This window comes from Polypterus senegalus, chromosome 12, assembly GCF_016835505.1.
Source record: "Polypterus senegalus isolate Bchr_013 chromosome 12, ASM1683550v1, whole genome shotgun sequence".
In the NCBI taxonomy this organism is placed as follows: Eukaryota; Metazoa; Chordata; class Cladistia; order Polypteriformes; family Polypteridae; genus Polypterus; species Polypterus senegalus.
Genome location: NC_053165.1, coordinates 59,212,893 through 59,235,758, shown reverse-complemented (window position 1 = coordinate 59,235,758; position 22,866 = coordinate 59,212,893). Strand labels below are relative to the sequence as shown.

The window sequence follows — 22,866 nt, the reverse complement described above, 5'->3', positions numbered from 1 at the left end:
TCAGTCATAAATAGATACTGTAATTAAATATTGAACCTTACATTTTTGACAAACATCACATACATCTTTTAAAAACGGAAGTGCTTCACTTTTTTGTTTGCTTTAAAACACCATGTATGTAACATGCTTCCATGTACCGACTGACATCAAGTACTGTTACACCCTATTTTTGAACAATGTCTTATTCTCCTAAACTGCGATGCCCCGCACATCGCTGGCCAGGGTGTAGATAGGTCACTCTGTCCGATTTGTGATAAGATTCCATCTCCTCCTCACTGCTCCTGTTCATGCATCTGCTGCTGCATTTTCTGGAGCATCTCCTGCATTCGTTTGAGCTGAAAAAGGGGGACACAGGAAGATTATTGAAATGTGGGAGAGTTCATAGTTAAGCATTTCTGGTGGGTTTACACTTATTTCACTTGTAATTTGATCACCCCCGGGTATAGAAAAGAGCTTAACCTCAATACACTCCCTCTCTCCTGTCCTTTGTAACTCAGAAATATCTCTTACTATGATATCAGGTGGTTTCTCCATGTATTGTAATACCAGTCTCTCTTGTGCACCCTATCATATTTATGGTTTATGTATTAGTCTCAGTGGAGCCCCTTTGTATTATTTCTAATCATTCTCAGGTAGGCCGTTTAGTATTATTTCTTATGATCATAAAGGACTCCATAATATTTTTATTTTATTACTGTGTCAAGAGGATACCTGTTTAATATATGTAACAATCCTGAATAGCCTTCTTTTGTAGAAAGTACACTTTAGTCTCAGGGGCACCCTACATGATATTTATGTGTTCGTGTCTGGATGTCTGCCTTGCTTCTAACTGACACACTCACTGTAACATCTCTAGTAAACCTGAAAATGCTTCCATTACCATCTTTCTAGTAATTTATATGCAGGTTCATCTGAAGAAGCTTTTCCTTTACATTACATGTTTATCCAGTGAACATCCCCTTTAATATTTCTAAGCATTACGTTCTCAGTTGGAGCTCACAGGGGAGCCAAACATTATTCTAGGCAATAAAATGCCAGTCAGTCACAGAGAACACCCACAGGACCCTATTTGGAATTACCAGTTAAACTAACCTGCACCTCTCAGGGGCCTTTTGGGAACAAATGAACACCTGGAGGAAAACCAAACTCCACATAGACTAAATGCAAAATGGTGCTGCCCTGTGATATTTATAATCATTCTAAAAGGACACACACTAACATTGTTCTAATTATAGGATAATTCCTCTGTATTACTTTTAATGACCCTAAAAGGAATCCATTTATAACCTTTCTGGTCTATGGGAGATCCATCAGTAATAGCAGCATCTCAGTCTTGGGAGGTAACTGGTCTTAAATCTCAAGTAATCCATAAATTGCTTTCACCTTGCTGTGTTGATATTATATTCCTCCTTTCGTAAAATTTGTTCTCTAGACCTACCCTCAAACTCTCCACTATTCTTAGACATCCTAAGCATTCTCTAACTATATTGTTACCAGAGGAACATTAAATATATTTTAACCATTTTACATGGACTTCCTCTCCAATTTATTGATCTGCTTTCCTGGTTATGACTGGGGGAGTGTCTACTCCCTTCAATTGCTTTTGCCTTGCTGCCATTTCCCACCCCTCTAACATTAGTCCATCATAAATCCAACCTCTTGGTCTTTCATTTTAATCAGCTTCTCTGTTTCTGCATCTGGTGTTGGAAGAGGAAGGATGGGAATGGGGCTTTCTATCCGGCTGTCTTGAGTCAGCTTACTGTAAAAGAGAGAATGAAATAATAAATGTAATTCAGGAAACAATACTGTGATCTTAATGTGCATTTTACAGTTTTACTTAGCAGTATAAATAAAGTGAGGGTCAATAAATGACAGACAGGCTCATTTGGCAAATAATAAAATCCGATAAGAGAAATGTTATGTGATACTTAAAGGATGTGCATTAACATGGGACTTGTTTGAGGTAGTTTGCCATAAGGAGTGCTACAGAACTGGGTCATGTAAACTAAAGCTGGAAAGAATATAGAAGATAAAGTGCTGCCAGGAGAGCTTACCATCAACAGCCAGTGGTACTCCTGTAGTGTAGCAGTCACTTGGGGACTACTATACATGGGTCCAGCTTACTGAGCGGTTGGTTTTAGACTAATTAAGGTCAGAAAGCCACACATATTATGTAAAATATCTGGTCTGACTCAACACCTAGTTTGCTAACCTTAGCACTTAGAACATAACCCATGTTTGTGTGCTTACCTGGTCATCTGCTGGATGCACTGTGCACGGTAGTTCTCATAGTGTACATCACAAGTAACATCCTTCAGGTCGTGCATGTGTGTGCGAATCAGCATATTCCTCAACTTTACAAAATCACAATGTGACTGGTTTTCAACTGCAGGTAAAGGACAAAGAGATTTCAACCCAAATGAGTATGGGTCATCCATACTCTAATGAGCAAAATTACAGATTTGCCACTTAGGAAAGCTGTAACTTATCTTGTTCCTGTTGATATACAAACAAGAGTTGGCTTACCTTCAACAATACCCCAGGGGTAGAGGCGCCCACGGACTCTTTGGCCTTTGGCCTCTACAACAGTGTTGCTGCCAATGACAGCGAATGGAGTGCTTTCCTGAGGGGGATAGAGAAAAGACATCAGGAGTAAAGCATTGCACATACCTATTATATCTTGTGATGAAACAGGCCTGCTTACAGTGACTATTCTAATTTTTTAGCATTTGATTCACATAGTGTAAACACTGCTGAACAAGTCGTATACAAACAGGCATAAGGAGTGGATCAGGAAAGCTAATGTGTTTTTTTCTATGAAATAAAATGTAGTTAGGTATTTTAATACATTCTTGTTCATCATGGCACCAGAGAGCGGCAATGTGCCATAAGTTTATGGGACATGCAAGTGAAAATATGTCTCTGAAAATCCAAGGACTATTGCTCTTCACTTGGATGAAAGGTTGGATCTTACGAAGTAGCTCAAAACCAGCCTCATGAGGAATCATTTGATCCATCTCACACGCTCCTGTGAATCATTTCTTTGGATGTTTCTTAAATTCTCAGCATTGCCCTTTTTAAAATTCCTACATTTATGTGTAAATATGTGTAATATGTGGGTGTGTGCCTGTTTTTATGTGAGTGCACCCACATAGAGAAACAGGGTAATGCCAGATGTTGGCTCGATGGGCTGTGGAATTTTCAAACCTCAATTTTAATAAGTGGTTTAAAAAATAGATGGCTCAATCCATATAGCAATTACAACATCTAAGGTAAAAGCATACATTAATAAGTTTGTGAACAAGATAGCATTTATTGAGAATCTGCCGTGGATGGGGTTGACGTTTTAAGTGTGACTTCCTTGACATGAATTATTTACTCTTCTTCCAAAACAGTTATTCTGATACTTTGCACTGTGTATACCTGCCCATTTTTTTTGCCCTTTTGTCATAATGTTAAACTAATGCAAAACAGTGACTCACAACGTATGTCAGAGCACAACACCTGAACCTAATCAATCTGAATTCAGAGATGCAGGGTGTTGGGACTGGATTCTGTTCTAGTAATCATGGGCCCAAGGCACTCACTCTTTATTATTCTTTGCACTTTACCTTGTAGCAGCACAGCAACATTTAGTACTGCAGGAAAAACATGTGATCATATGGATCAAAACAATAAATGGTGGATCTGGTCCTGTGTTTGTTCCTTAGAGGGAATAGTACATGTATGGAAAAACAGAGTAGTGCTGTTATCAGTTTCATGTCATCCTCCACATAAGGAGTTCAAATTGGTCAAAAGTAGTAGAATATTGTTTTGACAAAATCAATATTCTGCTTTGTAATTCTCCAGAGAACCTGAATGTTATGATAAACATTGAACACTATGGATACAAAAAAATGGCTCAAGCTAAATATGCTTTAGCATGCATGTGTAAAGGCAGCTTTTCTAATTCGCCAGCATTTAGTGAAGATTTTACCATAGGATAAAGACAACTGTTTTATTCAAATAACATTTAAAAAAATTTCATGTAAGCTTTTTGCTTTATCCATATTTAACATAAGAAGGAAGTATAATCTTCAAGAAAAAAATCGACTTACAAATTTAAATGGAAAACAAGTTTTGAAATTTCTAAAAATATTTTTAGCATTTTTGGAAAGGTATGTGTGTAGTGGCTATGAAAGACATTGCACTTATTACCCTTAAGAGCTGATTAGGTTTTAAGTGAATTCCTATTGTTCAGCTTTGAGGTTTTCAAATTCAGCCTTTTTAAAGCTGATGCCAACAACAGCTAAACCACTTCACAGATTTTCAAAACATTTGATATATGCATTTAGGAATTTGGAAAAAAGACTTTAGTGAATGTTGAATTCAGTCGAAAGGTCAAGCATTGAGCTCTTAAATTTCACATTTTTTTAAATATTGAGCGACATTGCATCTTGCATATATTTTGATAAATTCCTGTAGTTATGTTGTAATATATGGAGAAAGTCTTGATTTGCTGATTTTTTTAATGTAAAAACAATTGTTTTGAAATACATACATGTACTATATTAAGAAGTTCCACCCATCTCTCTAAATTTTGATTCCCTTATTCAATTAAATGTTACTGGGAACTGGTGGCTATCCTGGCAGCAAGGTAGAAACCAATGCTGTATCACATTTTATAAGATAACTAGGGGGGCCAAGCCCCCTGGCGCTTTCGGCGCCCAACCCCCAGTTGTGGCCAAAATATTAGCAAAATCTGTAAATGTACGGGCAGCACGGTGGCGCAGTGGTAGCACTGCTGCCTCACAGTAAGGAGACCTGAGTTCGCTTCTTGGGTCCTCTCGGCATGGAGTTTGCATGTTCGCCCCGTGTCTGTGTGGGTTTCCTCCGGGTGCTCTGGTTTCTTCCCACAGCCCAAAGACATGCAGGTTTGGTGCATTGGCGATCCTAAATTGTCCCTAGTGTGTGTGTGTGTGTGTCTGCCCTGCGGTGGGCTGGTGCCCTGCCTGGGGATTTGTTCCTGCCTTGGTCCCTGTGCTGGCTGGGATTGGCTCCAGCAGACCCCCATGACCCTGTGTTAGGATATAGCGGGTTGGATAATGGATGTATATGTACAAAAGAAAAATGATTATTTATTAGAGTCAAAAATCACAAAAAATTCTATAAATATGTAAAAGAAAAATGAATCATTATTTAATGGAGTAAAAATCATGAAATGAGAATAAAATATTTACTCTCTTACCGAATGGAGTATTCCCGTTAAACTGAGGTCCACTATGCTCGATGTGTATTATAAGAGACTATATAAAAGATCCATCCGTTTTAACTGAAATTCTTATAGATAAAAAACAACTTTTTGTAAAAAATGACTCATTTAAATAACAGGAAAAATCACGTGAAAACTAAAGTGGTATGCAATGGGTCATCGTAACTCGACCTTCTGCTAACTAAATCACCTAAATACAAACATTGGTGTTATGAATAGACAATTTCTTTTGAATAGTTTTGTTCCTGTGACAGAAAGTTTACTTGATCAAAAATAAAAACCACTTTCTTGATATTTTAGTTTATAATTTAAAAATGGAATAAGAATCTGAAACCTAACATCACATTAAAGTTCGATAAATTCTGAAAAGAATGATACCAAACATATATATGTAGCTTTTAAAATAAGCCGGATTTAAAGTGTGACAAAAATACGACATAAAAACGTCACATAAAATTGTTGCACGATATATATATATATATATAAACTGCTCAAATAAAATAAATGGAACACTTTGAAAACACACCAGATCTCAATGAGGGAAAAAAATCCTGCTTGCTATCTCTACTAATATGGGCTGATATGGTAATGTGTTAGGAATGAAAGGATGCCACATCGTTTGATGGAAATGAAAATTATCAACCTACAGAGGGCTGAATTCAAAGACACCCCGAAAATCAAAGTGAGAAAATGATGCGGCAGGCTAGTCTATTTTGCCGAAATTTCATTGCAGCAACTCAAAGCCATACTCAGTAGTTTGTATGGCCCCCCACGTGCTTGTGTGCATGCCTGACAACATCGGGGCATGCTGCTGATGAGATGACAGATGGTGTCCTGGGGGATCTCCTCCCAGATCTGGACCAGGGCATCACTGAGCTCCTGGACAGTCTGAGGTGCAACCTGGCAGCGTCGGATGGACTGAAACATAATGTCCCAGAGGTGTTCTATTGGATTTTGGTCAGGCGAGAAGAGCATGGGGGCCAGTCAGTGGTATCAGTTCCTTCATCCTCCAGGAACTGCCTGGAGACTCTCACCACATGAGGCTGGGCATTGTCGTGCACCAGGAGGAACCCTGGACCCACTGCACCAGCATAGGGTCTGACAATGGGTCCAAGGATTTCATCCCGATACCCAATAGCAGTCAAGGTGCCGTTGTCTAGCTTGTAGAGTTTTTTACGTCCCTCTATGGATATGCCTCCCCAGACCATCACTGACTCACCACCAAATCAGTCATGCTGAACGATGTTACAGGCAGCATAATGTTCTCCACGGCTTCTCCATACACTTTCATTCTGTCACTTGTGCTGAGGGTGAACCTGCTCTCATCTGTGAAAAGCACAGGGCGCCAGTGGTGGACCTGTCAATTCTGGTATTCTATGGCAAATGCCAATCAAGCTCCACAGTGCTGGACAGTGAGCGCTGGGCAGTGAGCACAAGGCCCACTAGAGGATGTTGGGCCTTCAGGTCACCCACATGAAGTCTGTTTGTGATCTCCGAGAATCTCCTCCATGACCTTGAGACTGTGCTGGGAGACACAGCAAACCTTCTGGCAATGGCATGTATTGATGTACCATCCTGGAGAAGTTGGACTACCTATGCAACCTCTGTAGGGTCCAGGTATTCTCATGCTACCAGTAGTGGCACTGACCATAGCCAAAACAAAACTAGTCAAAAAACAGATGAGGTGGGAAAAATGTTAGTGGCCTCCACCTGTTAAACCATTTCTGTTTTGGGGGTCGTCTCATTGTTGCCTCTCTAGTGCACCAAAGCAGCTGAAACTGATTAACAACCCCCTCTGCTACTTAAATGACCAGATCAACAGCCCACAAGTTTCATTGACTTGATGATCTCCTTGAATTCAAAAGTGTTCCTTTAATTTTCTCAGCAGTATATATATACAGTATGTACATATATATAAAAGATACAATGTAATTGATAGGATAGTATAATATAATACATAACGGTGACTACTTTAATATGGTCACCTTCCCTTCCTACTTTACTGATTGATCACTCTATGACACCATCACACGTACAGGCAGTGCAATTACACTTATTGTATATGTATCAATAATTCAAATGTGTGTGTATGTTGTGAAATTTGGATGCAGACTGTGTAAGACCAAATATTTTAGGGACATTTAACACAGCATTGTAAATGTGCTAAAATAAATGTATTAGGAAGTTTTCATACTTGAAAGAATCACGTGCATATTAAGGAAGAGCTCCCACTAAAGCAAAAAAAAAATTCCATACAACAAAACTCTTATTATTGAGAATAAAATATTAATGAGGCTGATATGGCAATGGCAGTAGACAGTCCAACTTTCTTCTTTATCTGTCTGTCTTTATCAGTCAGCGTAAAACAAGAAGCTGTAGTTCCGTCAAGCTAATAAAAAAAAAATACTGGATTCTGAAATACATGAAAACAGTTTCTAGTTTGATGATTCCTGGTTCTTGTAGATTTATGTTGACAGGATTGTTAGTTTAATCTCCACCTCTGACTAACTGTGCAAAAATGAGCATGTAGTCTACACTATTTGTGATACAGTTATTTAAAAATGTAAACTATTGTTGTATTTCTCTCTACTTATAAAGTACCTTGCTATACTCACTGTAGAAAGGTACTACATAAAACAAATGTTCTGCCTGTGATGCAGTGCCTACCTTCAGCTCTTTATCTTGCTGCTTAAATTCCTCATCTTCATCTGAATCACAGTCTGGGAATTGATATATTTTAATTCCAAATTTGTCAATTTCTTCTCTTACCTGTAACCCACACACAAAAAAGCTCACTTAAAGTCATCCATCACACCAGTACTTAGCCATTCCAATACAAGTCTGAATGCACTAAAACCATTGGGCAGAGCAGATATGAACAGAATGCATATCTTGTTCAAGCATGCTGTTATGTTATTGTTAACAAGGTAACTTATTATAATATCATACTTGTATACTTGTATTTGAAATAATTTTTCTGACCACGCACCTGAACTAAACCTTTTGCTTGTGTAAAAATTAAATTAATAACAATATTAAAATATCATCTGCTTTCTGTCCAGCAAACAATATGTTCCTTCTGTTTGTTTTTTTTTTTTTTTAAGATACCCAAGATTCACTGTGCTAGCTATGTGGCTTTTAGTCCTCTATAAGTATGAACACACTTCAGAAGTTTTTGAAATATTAAAGCAGAACTAAAGTAAAACAAAAACTTGTCTTAAAAAGGTTGATTTGAGTCTAAGGTTGCCAGATGCTCCTTCTGATGCCCTGCCCCTCCCTTTCTCTACTCCTCCCAATTTTCACCACCCAGCCAAAAAGTGGATGCACTGGATTATAGCAAACAATCCCTTCAAGGCAAGATGGCAAAGACAATCCACCACAAGACTCTTTTGCACACTAAAATGTGTTGTATACATGTAAACAAGTTTTGTTGGAAAAAAAACATCTCCCAAGTAAATACATGTAAATTGCACAGCACTCAGGATAAAGTATATAGGCCTGGTAGACCAGGACAAATAATCTGGTTACAGCCTAATGCTATCAGTTGGGCAAGATGACTGATTTGAGTGACACTAAGTAGCCACCTCACAGCTGTCTTCACAAAGTTTTCTTTTTCTTTTGCAGTTGTTCCCCATCCACTCATTGCTAAGATAATCAGAAAGGTAGAGCTGTGGGATGTGCCTGTCTGATAGTGTTCAATTGTCAGTTTAGGAGTATGCAATGACAATGCCTTGTAACAGATTCTCTTGTTTTAATTTTGACTTTTTCATTTCCCAAATGAGTACTTAAAAGAATTGGAAAAATGACATAGAAGTTGGACTGTCTATTTGTTTAATTGCATTTTTAGGTTATGATAAAAATGCTACTTAGACAGTGTTATGTTTATTTATTTTTTTTTTTTTGTTTTTTTACAGCACAAGTTACAGAACTTTGCTCCTTTTCAGTCACTTGAGGATCAAGCCCAACTTTGGACATTGGACAAGAAGCAGCAAAGGAAACCCAGGCATATTAAAATATTGGTGAGTTAGACACTCTAATTAAAAAGCCTTCTTGTTTCCTGCTTACCCTGTCTTTCAGCTTCTTTACTTCACTGGGTGTGAGGCAGTCTGCTTTTGAGATGAGTGGAACCACATTGACCTTCTCATGCAAAGCCTTCATAAATTCTACATCCACTGGGCGTAAGCTACAAGCACAAAAATGAGTCACATTTTAACCAGAAGACATTTTCAAGTTATGCTTTTGCAGATAAATTTATCCATCATTTTAGATGGAAAAGATGAATATCACTCACCCATGACCAAATGGTGGGATAAAGTACAGGCAGCAGTGGACACGGTTGTCCTGGATGTTCTTCCGATTGAGGCCACTTTCATCCCGAAAGTACTGCTCAAACTGCTGATCAATGTAATCTGTGATGGGCTTCCAGCTAGAAACAAAGAGAGAGGAGTCAACCTGGCAACCTGAGATTCTGAAAGGGTAGGATGTGGCCACTAGAGCTCACCACTCTGCATTGTTGACAGCATCTCCAAACCCGGGGGTGTCTACGATAGTCAGCTTTAGCTTGACACCCTTCTCCTCAATGTCCACAGTGTGTTTGATAATCTCCACTGTCTGGTTTATCCGTTCTGCAAGCACAAAAATTACCGATCATAGAAAAGCCGAGATGTGTTGATTTTAAGAATGGATTAGAATGGCACTAGTTATAAAAAACACTGCATGGTATAAACTTTGTAAGGCATTTTATGATGGTAGTTACTACAAGATCAAAGAACAGCAAAATGCTTAGCGGTAGTGCTCACAGTGAATTGCACTATAGAACTATAAAGTGCTTTGGAATTGTGTTCACTGCAAAACGTTTTTTATGGTATTTCTATACTGTAATTTTCCATTCCTCCACATAAGGGTCCCTATTGAAAAAGCAGGACTGCATTATTTTGCAATAAAGCACTTTATAATTGTTTTATGATTGTTCACTGTCAAAGTCACAATATACTATATACTTTTTTGTTTTACACAAAGAATGGTACCACGTTAAACCAGGGTTCGTTTTATAAAACTGTAGTATTTCCTGAGGCAAGCACTATGTGATAGCTGTCTAAATCACTGATTAATGTTACTTATTATAAAACATGTCTGCTTTTAAACTGTCTTAATCAAGTTCATGTCCTTGGGGGCAGTGAAACCAACCCTGGATGGTACACATTCATTGGCATGTGCTCATATGGGCTAGTTAATAATTGCCATTTAACTCTTTCGGACACGGAGAGGAAAATCCTGCAGACTCTGGGAGAATGTGCAAACTCCATACAGATAGTGATGCAGGGCGCTAGAGCAGTCAGGTAGCAGTGCTAACCAATGTGGCACCATGCTGTTGCATTATGTAACTTAATATATACACGTGCTGCCTTTGTAAAGAATTACATGAAATTATTCACAATGAAAGATGCTATATGAAGATTGTTATAAAGACCTTAACAGTAACAGTATTGACCATGAAAATACTATAAGAAGGTTGATTTTGCAATGCACTTTGTGAAAGTTTCAGTTGCAGAAAGAGATATAAAGATTGTTAAAGCACTTGGAAAGATACTAAATTGAAAAATAGTGATGTGGTGGAATATTCAAATATTTGTAAGCTGTTTTGCAGTTTGTCTTCTATGTCATCTTCTATGTTTATATTGTCTTGGTGCTTGTGTGGTCATCTTCTAGGGACTGTGGTTTCGTCCCAGAATATACAGACCCACAGTTAGACTGAGTGGAGGCTCCAAATTATCAATGTGTTAGTGAATGTAGGTGTCTGCATAAGTACAAGTTCTTGTATTGTTACAGAGATAGGCTTCAGGTATCCATGACCCTGTAGTGAGATAATCAGACTTACAAAATAGATGAGTGATAGATAACATTTTTTGTATTAGCACTGTAAGTTGTTTTCCTCTCCTCTCTGGCCATCTGATAATAGCATATACTGTATTTTCAAATTGAACACTGACTTTTGCCACTGTAGCCATTAGAGACTTTCTTCTTATTTTTATTGTCATTTCTCTGTTATTATTTGTAAGGCATTTTGAGCTACACTACTGTATGTAAATGTGCCATTTAAATAAATGTATATAATATACTATATAAAATACAGTTTAGGAGTATGCAATTGTTGCTTGATTTGTTCATTTCACTATAGCTTTGGATACAGACCTTCAGCATTTAACAGTTTGCGGTCCTTGTAAAGATCTGTGAGGAACAAGCTGTTGACCAATGTTGACTTCCCCAGACCAGACTCTCCTGCAAGAGGGGAAAATAATGCATAAATAGACAACAACACACATATACTTATATAAAGAAGAGATGTATTTGAGCTACTGTATATTCCGGAGATTTGTCATATGAAAAAGGAGAACTAAACCCCCACTCCTCCACTTGCGGGAGTAATTATTTGGTAAGAAGCATGATTATGAAATTTCACTCTTAGTTTGAATTTAAGTAATATTAAAATGGGCTGTGCATTACAAACTGAAGACAATAATGCAACTTTAGACTAGTGAGGCATTTGTCAGGTTTTTTGTCTTCACCACTCACTCACCTGCTACCATCAATGTGAAGTCAAAACCCTTCTTGACAGACTTCCTGTGGACCTGGTTTGGAAGAGTGGCAAATCCAACGTACTGCTTTTCCTGGTCCTCCAAGAACAAAGTGAGTCATCAAGGAAAAAGAAAAGATATTCCTGTGAGTGTGCATTTTCCTTAAGAAAATTAAAAACTACACATTAGCTCTCACAGAACTCTATACTCTCCAATTCTGCGAAACACCCTAGCTTGACATATCGTACAACTATGCTTATTTATTTAGTAGAAGTTTTATTCAAAGCAATTTAAAAATGACAAGGCCACTGCATGTTTATGTGTTGAATCCAGGCTTGTCTGAGCTTCGTTCATTGTCTTATTTTAAAAAACGCCAACTACCTTTTGAATTGTAAACATGTTTGCATTTCGAGGAATGTCTAGTTTCATGCCAGTATGTTACATTTTTAGAACTGTTATCACTTCCAATCAGTGATTTACAGATTGATTCAAACTTGGTTTTCCAAACATGTTAATGAGCCTCCTTTGCTTTTGCAGGAACCTTTTCAGGTTCAAGTGTATGGTAAATCTGATAAAGTATATGTACTTTCCTATTCTTCATTCTGAATACGAACTTGAGAATTTTGTTCTCACGGCTGAGATGATTTGTCTCTTGGACATTTTTGGAATCAATTTCCACCCTCCTCGTCTTTTGGTGTTATGCCCACAAGTTCTCAGTGAAGTTGTAATTTTTGTGTGTCGCGAAGCCATTCTTTAAGGGCTCCTACACTTACTTCTCTATGGCCACCTTACATGATGATTGCATCTCTGCATGCCCACAGTGTTCCATTGCCAAGATGACAGTAAATATTAGGCTATCACCTGAGACTCATTTGTGCTTAGTTGGTTAATTTATTTATTGAACTTCTGACACTTGACTCCAGCTGTGAGCCATCAGTTTCATCTTCAAGCAGCATGTTTTTCTCTACTTTTTTTGGATTTGTATTTTAAAGGTTCAGAATGAATGACAGGATGGGCACTTCAACCACGGTGTTCAAGGCACTGACTGATAGGTGTATGCAGTGCTGTGATAGTTTTATCCATGAAAATATGCAAACAAACCTGCAGTTAGATGTAAGGTTAAAAAGTAAGATACTTAAATGCATATGAGATGAAGAAGCAACTAGAAAATACAATGCTGGAGAGCAATAGCTAAGGTTAAACCTGCAAAATGAAGCACTTGGTATGTCAAAATGCAACATTAGAGCTACCGGTAATTACTAAATTATTGCAGAAATGTGTTGAGCTAACATGCGGAGATAACTGTAGCCTAGCAACAATAGGCACCAAGAGCAGAAGCCCCTCTAGCTTTCAATATATAGCTATAGTAACTTATGTACATTCACAATAAAGGTTTTTATGAGAAACAGTTTTGGAGCCCCAAGAAAAGAGCTGAAGGCAGACATCTTTACCAACCTCAATAAACAAGTTAATGGTCCCTGGTGGGAAGCTGCCTATAAGAACCTAAAAAAGATTTTAGACGTGAACTGGCACATTAGTAGACAGTATACACTTATATCGTGGAGATGGCCTTAATACACAGACCCACATGGAATGTAGCATAGTTTGAGGGCCATGTGGGAGGTTTCATGAATAAGGGAGGAAAAGAGTGGCGAAGAGGCTTAGTGCTGCTGACCTGTGGCCTTTTCAGACCAGTATCTTTCTGCTGAACTTGTCGGTGCTATTTCTTTTCCACTTGCCCCTACTATAGCATCTCCCAGTAAACATACTGTATAACTGCCTCACCTCCCACAACTGATGACATTGCCAGGCATGAATCACTGTCCGCCCACAGTGCTGCTCAGCATAGAATTAATAAGCCTTATAAATGCAAGAATTGAGCTATGCAGCTCCAAGCACTGTTTCTTTACAAAATGAAGAAGAGCCTTAACACATTCTGCTTCCCCAGATGCTCATATCAGTTACACAAAACATTAAGGTTCAGACGATTTTATCCTTATCACCAAACAAATATATATATAGCATATCCTAAGCCTTGTTCATCAGGTTCTTGCACATGTTTATCACTATCTTTAACTGAAAGACAGACCAGAACACCAGTATCTAAAGTGTTCATCTAACCCCAAGACCAATATTTCAATGCTTCATGTGACCACCAAAAGAGTGTGCAACATCTCAGTTTAGCCTTGTCAATGAAGCACCATAATACTATTCTCAGATTTCTCCCCCATGACCAATGGATTAATACACTAGAATCTTTCTCAACCTACCAGTAACTCAGTGGCTCTCCTGACTGGTAGATCTGTTGGTCACTATAAAGGCATATCCAAGTCTGCTACTGATCTGTGTGTCAGTATATTGGCCTCATCCAGACGTCAGGTCTGCAAGCTGAAAACAGGCTTTTGACCTCAGGTTTGGTATCTAAATGCTGATCTATCTCCTTGTTTCTTTTTTAACCCTGGTGCTTACCTTCAGCTTGGCATTTCGGATCCTAGGGGAAAGCAGTCTCTCCACCAGACGCTCCTGGAGAATAAGTGCATCCATTGCTACAGAGAGAACTAAGCGTCCTTTACAAAAGCAGAGGAAAGAGACAAAAATAGCCCCTTTCAGTAATATCCTGTATGCTGCCCGCCTCTCTGCTTCTGCCCGCCCCTCAACAGGCCTCTCCCATCACTCTGGTTCCCAACCACCCAAAAAAATAGTCAACTCTGGAAAATCACTTGGAATTTCCTGCACAGTAGCGGGTGGAGCTAAGAAAAAGAGGAGGCAGTGTGCAAGGGCTGAACTTGTGCTCTGATTGGACAGAGAGATGCTGAGAAACTCCTGTGTGTTTTGTAAGCTTCAGCTGTGTACTACAAGCATTCCTCGTAGGGACTGGGAGAGTGCTCAATTAAGCCTCAGACACTGAGTGGAGAAGCTAGGTGGTCCACCTTCAGTTTATCTACATTAACTGGCAGTTGGCAGGTTGAACCAAGCATGTGGCTATTACTCTGTCAGTGGAAAAACGCTTTACTGTGATGGTCACCAGATCTGCTCCCTAACAGTCACACCAATGATCTGGCTTATTTACTCTTCTGTGGTGTGTTGAAGTGGATTTTGAATGCGGTGCCAAAACGTGATTAGAGAAGCCTTACATCTGTCTGGCTGTGGAGTGCAGCAGTGAGATAATGGGCTTAATGGAAAAGTGATCTAAACAGGAAATTTAGGAGTCACTACGTAAACTTCAGCAGATGGAGCCAGACTCCCAATGTCAGGATCAGAACTCTTGCTGGATCATAAAATTTGAGAGTATTATACTTCAGAAGAGTTCAAGCTTCAAGATGTAGAGACATGACAGGATGACAGTGTGGCGGGATCCAAAATGTCAAGAGGATCAATGTCCAGCTTTGTAAAGCTGCATAATGATTAGACCTCAGGATTAGAATTCTAAAGAGGTGAAGCAAAATGTTATGATCAGATTTGGATCAGTGCAGTGAAACCAGATCAGAGGTTTCCAATCATTCAGCTACAACAATAAATTTGTATATATCTGATGGAGGGAAAAGCTGCAAAAAAACTTATGATCAGTGTCCTGTCTAGTAACACTGGAAAATGCTAGAATTCTGACAGGATCAGTCTCCTGTCTCATAATGGTACAGGTTACTGAAAATGTAGAGTTTAAAGCTAGTTTGATCTAACATGATTAGACTTCTGTCTAGTAAATCTATACATTGCTGAAATCTAACATGACCAGACTCAAAAGGAGGGTAAATGTGGGAGCAGGTTAGATCTGACAGGATCACTAAAGCAGCAAGATACATAAACCTAACAGGATAAGACCCAAATTAAGCAAACCTGTAGGGTTCTTGGGCATGTGAAGATGCAGGATGCTTGAAACTATTAGAATTAAATTGCAGTTTGCATATTTGCTGGAAAGTTGTATTTGAACATGATCAGGCTCCTGTCTACTAAAGAAATACTGAAATTTGATAGGATCATACTCATATGTGATAAAACTGTAATAAACAATGGTCTCTTGAAATGAGGGTGGACCTCCAAGTTATTAAACCCAATGGAAAATTTCATCTAACACGATCAGGCCCCTTATTTAGTAAAGTTGCAAAAACCTGAAATTTGACAGATCTAGAATGAAAACTTGGATAATGTAGAGGCCCTGAGGAGTGAGGTGAAGTAGTAGGATTGTAAAGCTACAGTGTACAGCATGAGTCATGTACCAAGAACGTTAAATATTTATATTTTATGGGTTCATCCCCCCTCCCATGTGATAAGCCTGTAGAACAGTGCAGTTGAACAGATTCATGTTATAATGCATACCAACAGAAAGAGCAAGATTAGACTACAGTAAACCTGCCCAAATAAGCAAAAAAAAAAAAAAAGATGTAAACTCTAAATATAAGGTTAATATTAATATGAAGCTCTTACAAATTCGACTTCATGACACACTGGCTGTAGTTTTAAAAGGCCGGTAGCAGTAGCTCCTGCCTCCGTCCTTCCTTCACACTGACCACATTTTTATACATGGCTTAACAAATCAGACTCAGCCCTGTCATTTTGCAGTCAAATAGCTGGTGTTTATTCTCTGGTTATTTCACTTGAAATAATGAGACATCACAGACGGATATGACAAGTGGACAAATATCAGCTCAGTGACTTGCAGAATTTCAATTCCCATTGTGCCATTGACTTCTGCTTTGACTCAACGCTTGCCCAATCCAAAAATGATGGCCTGCCTGATAGAATGTTTTCTTTTTACTTTCAGCACTAGTAATATAGACCACCACAGAAGAGAGAGAGAGAGAGAGAGAGAGTCATTTGTGCTGTCAGAGGTTTGGCAGCACCACCTGCAGGTGTGGAAGAACACACAACAGATGTTTCATTAAAACATGAAAGACGCTCTGTGTTTGATCTGGGTCCCCCGAAATAATGCCTCATAAGAAAATGCTGCAGGAAAAAAGAACTTTGATGATTTTCTGTGTTTTTCACAGTAAGGAAATGTAAAGGCACCTTCTGCATGAACTTTCTCAGATATGCAGACCCATGTGTTTCAAGTCATATGTCCAGCTCGTAGAAGGCAGCTCTATGCTCTGTGAGGTCTCCCTCTCTTTGATTTCCTAGCACTTCCACCCTACCTCTAACAGTGAAATGAATGTAGGGGCTTCTATTTTATTTCTCCAGGCTGATCGTCTCTTCCTGTAAGCATGAATGGAAAGATCTGCACCATTCAGATCTCCATTTGATTGGTAAGCAGGGGTCTCTGCACTCTGGATCACAAGAAGGCCATTGAGAGAGGAGGAGAACATGAAAAAGAGTAAACATAACAGGAATGTGGAGTGTGGCGACCAATTCTCTGCCTGTCAAAGGCTACAAAGGCTTCAGTTTAGTAGTTTACACAAGTGGCTCTCCCCCTCCCATTTTATTCTCACATGGCCAGTTTCTTAGCTCCTAACCTTCTCTCTAACTTTTCCCCTAGGCTCTGCTGTGCTCTTATGTGCAGATGTGATGATCATCTATATCCGGAGGATGAAAGAGAATATCCACTAGGTTCGAGGCCTGTGTTCCCAAAACTGTATTAAGGTGAGCTAAGCCCTTTATTAAACCTCAACACCATTTCCTTGACACCTACCTCCCTTTACTAGTTTTAAACCAATGCCTCAGATGTCAAGCCTGCCAGTGGGTGGTGTCCCAGAAGAGTTCTATACCATCCCAAGATGTCCCTCAGGGGCCTCACTTAGACCCGCCCTCAGCTAAGCAGCAGGCAGATGGCACGCTCTCTGCATACAATAGAGAGAGGGAGGCAGCTGTTCTAGAGACAAATGGGCTGAATGCCCCCACATCAACCCCCCTTTCTCACAAAACACTCCCACACACCTGCTGCTGGCTGGCAACAGAGCCTTTAAGTGGGGCATGCCAGTCCAGAGCCAGAAAAAGCAAGTGGTACCTCTGCCATCAAGTCAACCCAAGAGGCACAGCCACTGAGAATAAAATTAGGAATGAAGTGCTTTTAGTGCTAAATTGTAACGCTCCACTTGTTTTGTAGGACCACCATGTGACTTTACTTGCCAACCCCTTAGCACAGTAAGATACATGCCAACACACACACTATTTCACCATTCATATGTACTTACTGGCAGGTACAACTCGGGCGCAAACAGCAACACAAGCCCATTTGAGTCTGCCAACAATTGTGTGTGAATGTGTGAGGGAGCAATTCTGCAAGTGTGCATGCAAGTAAACTGTGGCTGTTTTTGAGAGTAAATGTCTAGTATGCATATCTACCACATGTACCTGTGTGTACGTGTGTGTGTGTGTGTGTGTGTGTACCAGCCAGTTAGCCAGCTACCGATTAGGAATTTACACACAGCCAAGCTCAATTCCTTGCAGATTTAAACATCTCTGCATGCGTACAAATTGACACCGATAGCCATGCTTACTCATACTTTCACAGACAAGCACACACCAACAGTGTAGCAGACATACAAAGACATACTTTCACTAAGAGACTCACACTCATTCACGTACAATCACAAATTCTAAGTCTTACTGCAAACTTCTAAATAGTGGATGAAAAGAACACCTAGGTATATGTGCATACATATACTCACAAATACTCGTATATATTTCATCAGACAGGCATACAAGCACTCATGCAGAGAGTCACAACAGCAGGAAAGTACAATCACACATATACACACAATTTTCTGCGCCATCACCCACATCCAATTTTACAAGAGTCCAAAATCTATGAAAAGCAGAACTGAAATCTAATGAGAAAAAAGTGCACATACTCACTCAGTGGCTGACAGATACACACAATCAGGCTCTGTCATGTCAACACACCTCCTAGCAGGCAGATATTCACGAATAAGCACATACACATATATAGTGAAGTGTGTACGAGCAAATGATTGGGTTGCAGAGACAAAGAGGCACGCATGAGAAAACACACACACACACACTGAATAGTTAATCTGCCCTGACCTGGATTTTTCATCAAGACATAGAAGTTAATGAATTTTTCTAGTGAAAAATTGGACAGCATGTGAGCAGAATAAAGGATATGATACATTGAAACAAGAGTTACCAGAGGTGCAGATAAAGGCTTTCCAAAAGATTAACACTGACAGATGTGCACAATGTACATAAAGTGGTTGGACATGGAAGTGGTGAAAAGGCAACAGAGAGAGTCCATTGTTGAAGCAGCTCCACTTTTGCAATGCCATCCATTTCTGCAGAGACATTCTATGTACCACAAATAACTTGCAACCTATAACCACAGGCATTCTAAGTGGCCACACCTCAGCCACTCGCCAAACCCTATCCACTTTACACCTCTAAAGTATTACATTTCAGTCTCTCATCAAGCCCAGCCCAATCAATTACTCTGCCCACACTCCAAGCTCCACCCACTCAGCCTTAATGATGTCCTAATACTCCAAAACTGTCCAGTTCAGTCCCTGCCTCTGACACATTGCCAACGTTCCTGCACCTTTGCCATTGTAGTATGGTTCTGAGCTTTATAGAATTTTATTCACTACATAAAAAACACTATATAAAATGAAGGTTGCTTGTCTGACACCTGCAACTGCCAAGTTACTTCAACACAGCACAACACATTATGGTATTCTTACAGACTTTCAACTTATCCTTAAAGGTCTACAATACTAGCCCCACAATCCCTTAACCACATCTGTCATAAATTCCAATTGTTTTTTTCAGACACCACCCCCACCTCCATGTATAACTGCACACAAAATGGCATTATTAAACTAATCATACACTCATAGAGCTACTAGTCATGCCCAGCAAGTAATTGCAAAGGACAAATCCTTTAACCACAACCACTTACACAGGTTCACGGATAGACTGGGAGCTTTCGCCACACCTGGTTGCATTCCTCACATTTATGACATCTGAAGCATTTTTCACTCATTTCTTGGTACCTTGACTTAGGCTCAGGATCTTTTCACAGATCCCCTAATTACAAGGATGTACACACCAAGAGAAAAATCAGGTCCATGCATGCTGTCCCTGGTGTTTTTTATAGCAGCAATCAAAACCACAGTCATTTCATTTCAAAAGGCAGAAGAAATGTAAAAATCTCAGGTTGAGTTGATAGGTCTCACTTGGTTTGTTGCATGAGTGCTGCCAAGTTCTGAAAAGAGCCATTCTAAAATGGTACTCTTGGTTTTTGTGGTTTGGTTTTAAGACGTTGCTTCTGCCCTTTACTACAACAAAATATACATTAGGTGCATCAATAGACGTCCCATCATTTCATTTTGTCCTATATTCTACTGACATACCCCAAATTATCTTCTTAGAGGTTTTCCTCAAGCCACTCTCTCCTGAGGGGTGTCCTTGCTAGCGCCACTATTTTATACCTCCCATTTTACATTTAAGCACTTGCAGAACTCCCCAGAGGCAGCCAGATGCATTCTCTGCTTGTTGATGCTTGCATTCCTAGCCTAAACTTGGCAGCCTAGAAAAATCAGCACTGGAGATAAGGACAGCTCCAGGTACTAAATCCAAAAAGGTGAAACAGGCATGTATTATATGTCCACGTGGCTGTTAGTGAAGTTTTGAAGTCTTTTGTTGCAACTCTAGGTTCTCGGCTGCTCTCCCCCGAACCACTCAAAGATGTCCTTATCTTCAAATTGGCAATTTCTTGCCATCCATGCTGAATGACTCTGCATACTCTGGCATTCACTGATGCACCTTCTTCACAGCTGGTGCCTGCCAAATTCAGAACTTTCTGCGTCTCCAGCTATTATACCCTAATTACCAGGCTGGGGGTGGGAGTGACTTGTATAAAGACAAAATGCTTTTTTTTTTTTTGAACGACAGAGCACCACAGGCCCCATTTTTAATCCAGCTCTTATAAAGCAGCCAGCTGTGCATGTACACTGTGCTGCATGTGCCAGTTTGAGAATCCTGGCATACAAGTCCTCCCCTATTTTCAGTCTTTAACAGCCTCTCAAAAACATAAAATGAAACAATCATCATGAATGACGCATGCTGCTGATAACCAACCCCTATTCGTCAAAGGGGGCCTGCAGCTGGAGACACAGCATTAAAATTCTGTGCAGGTGCTCCAGCAGGGATCTAGCCTGCAAATTGAGAGAAATGCTCTGTTCCTAATAGATAGCTCACCATATTAGAGGGAGGTCTTTACTGTGCTATCCTGACTATAGAATTTAATCAGAGTGTAACTCATTCTCACCTTCTACTACAGATCCAGCTAGTTTGGGGGACCTCTTTATTGTCTCCCAGTATAAACCATACTGATGAATTTTGAGCATACAAAGTCTTCTTCTGTTGGTGCAGAGTCAGATAATTTGCAAAAAAACAGCCTTTCTTCTCTCACTATACAACATAGTATGCCATGTGGATCCAGTATGGTTCCAGATCCATTATAAAGGGAAATATTATACTGAACTAGATGATGAAGACTCATTCCTTCTCCAAGTACACACCTAATTACCTCTTATAAAAAAGAAAAAAAAAAAGATCCTTTCTTCTGTTCCAGTCACTTCACTTCTAACATGCTTCTAGCTACCCTTTAAAAATATGTCCCTCCTACTAGCCAGTATACTTAATAAAGACTATCCTCCTTCTCCCTGTTCAATCCCATATAAATTGTACCGACCCTTTTTATTCTGTAGGTTGACACCCTACTACACTAAGAAACCCCCTTTCCTCTTCCTGTACAGGCCCAGGCACAACCATAAAGAGCATCTATTTCTCCCACCTTTGGTGTCATTTCAACACAAATACGCTCCTTGTGCTCACCAGTCCAGCTTCGGCTCTACAATGCATCGCGTTCCAATACTAGATGGAGATCCTAAGTACGTCTGAGGCATGGCTTTCTCATCCCGAACCACCTCTGAAGGTAACCAGGCTGCCTATATGTGTCGCTAGTCCTACGACAGACCCTTAGTTATCTGACGCGCCCCCTTATCTGATCTTACGGTGCCGGTGCGCTTATAAGCACTGAAACTGACGAGATCAGGCGCTGCACAGTGACAATCGAGCGCGAGACAAAGAGCGAAGGGGCGCGGGGCTTACCTCTCCGTCAACTGCGGGTCCGAGAGCAGCGGAGCGGGCCGGGATGAAGCCGACAGAGGAGAGCGAGAGAGAGACAGGAAAAACAGAGAGAGGATGAGACGGGAGAAACACACACCACGATCCGTTGACTCGAGCGACACACGCAGGGTCGCGCGGCTGAGATGCTCACCCGATTTCACCAGCCGGCTCTTGTACCTCACGTTGGTGGTCATGGTGGAAGATGTGTTTTTGCCGCTCCGCTACAATAGAAGACAGCGAGTCTGCACTCGCGCACACCGGAGAGGCGGGGCGGAGGCAGGACCGGAGGCGGGGCCAAGAGTCTAACGCAGGGCGTATGAGCACATAGGAGAAGAATCAGAGGGGATGGAGCCATGGTGGACAAGAGAGAAGTGAGATGCAATCGGCAGCATCCGAGATGATGCTGACGTCGACCCCTGCGATGTCAAAAGAACACCGATCACATGCGAATCCAAATGAACTGCATTACCCACAGAAGCATTAAACGAGCCAGACTTGCATCACGAGTGGCATTAAAGAGCCACATTGTCTATTAATGCCCATCTGATATATACTGCCGTTTATGACATGCACAAACAGCATTTCATTGAAATCCATAAATATATTTAAAATTACGATAATAATGAAAATGGGAAGTATGCTAAATGCCGAGTGCCAGGCGCAATATCACAAAAGAAATCATTTGGGATAGGTTATGAAATAACATGGCAAAACATGTGGAGGGCATGATTTAAACCTGAAAATTAAATATACATGAAACAGAATGGCAGTAGTTTATCCAACAAGTTAAACCGGAAACAAGTGCCCACTCTTAAAAGCAGACTTGTGTTCCATGATTTTTGATTTGAGGATTTTCATTTCTTATCCCTTGAGTTGTGACTTGTTGAAGCACCTAGAGACTGCAGTTTGTCATACCTGTTTCAGTCTTCCCACTTGAGTGCTTGTATGTCACGGTGACAG

The 22,866-nt window shown here is 40.0% G+C and overlaps 1 protein-coding gene and 1 long non-coding RNA gene across 9 annotated transcripts in view; one reads left to right on the top strand and one right to left on the bottom strand.

Annotated features, from left to right (window-relative positions):
* sept5a (septin 5a) lies at positions 1-22,318 on the bottom strand. Of its 8 annotated transcripts, none has more exons than XM_039771596.1 (12): positions 22,058-22,318; positions 21,889-21,899; positions 11,829-11,925; positions 11,444-11,530; positions 9,753-9,876; positions 9,543-9,677; positions 9,317-9,434; positions 7,919-8,020; positions 2,527-2,623; positions 2,251-2,386; positions 1,657-1,759; positions 1-335 (listed from the first exon to the last, which is right to left on the bottom strand). In XM_039771596.1, the coding sequence occupies exons 1-12, from the start codon at positions 22,098-22,100 to the stop codon at positions 273-275; spliced, it is 1,116 nt and encodes a 371-aa protein (XP_039627530.1). In that variant the 5' UTR covers positions 22,101-22,318; the 3' UTR covers positions 1-272. The 8 variants fall into 8 exon arrangements, with proteins under 8 accessions (XP_039627530.1, XP_039627531.1, XP_039627535.1 ...); XM_039771597.1 differs by having other exon boundaries at positions 11,829-11,919; XM_039771601.1 differs by lacking the exon at positions 21,889-21,899 and having other exon boundaries at positions 11,829-11,919; positions 22,058-22,075.
* LOC120540665 overlaps positions 8,030-22,866 on the top strand; it is a 64,139-nt gene continuing 49,302 nt past the window's right edge. Inside the window, exons 1-2 of the long non-coding RNA XR_005635836.1 lie at positions 8,030-9,270; positions 17,297-17,400. This is a non-coding gene — a long non-coding RNA (uncharacterized LOC120540665). The remainder of the gene's footprint in view (positions 9,271-17,296; positions 17,401-22,866) is intronic.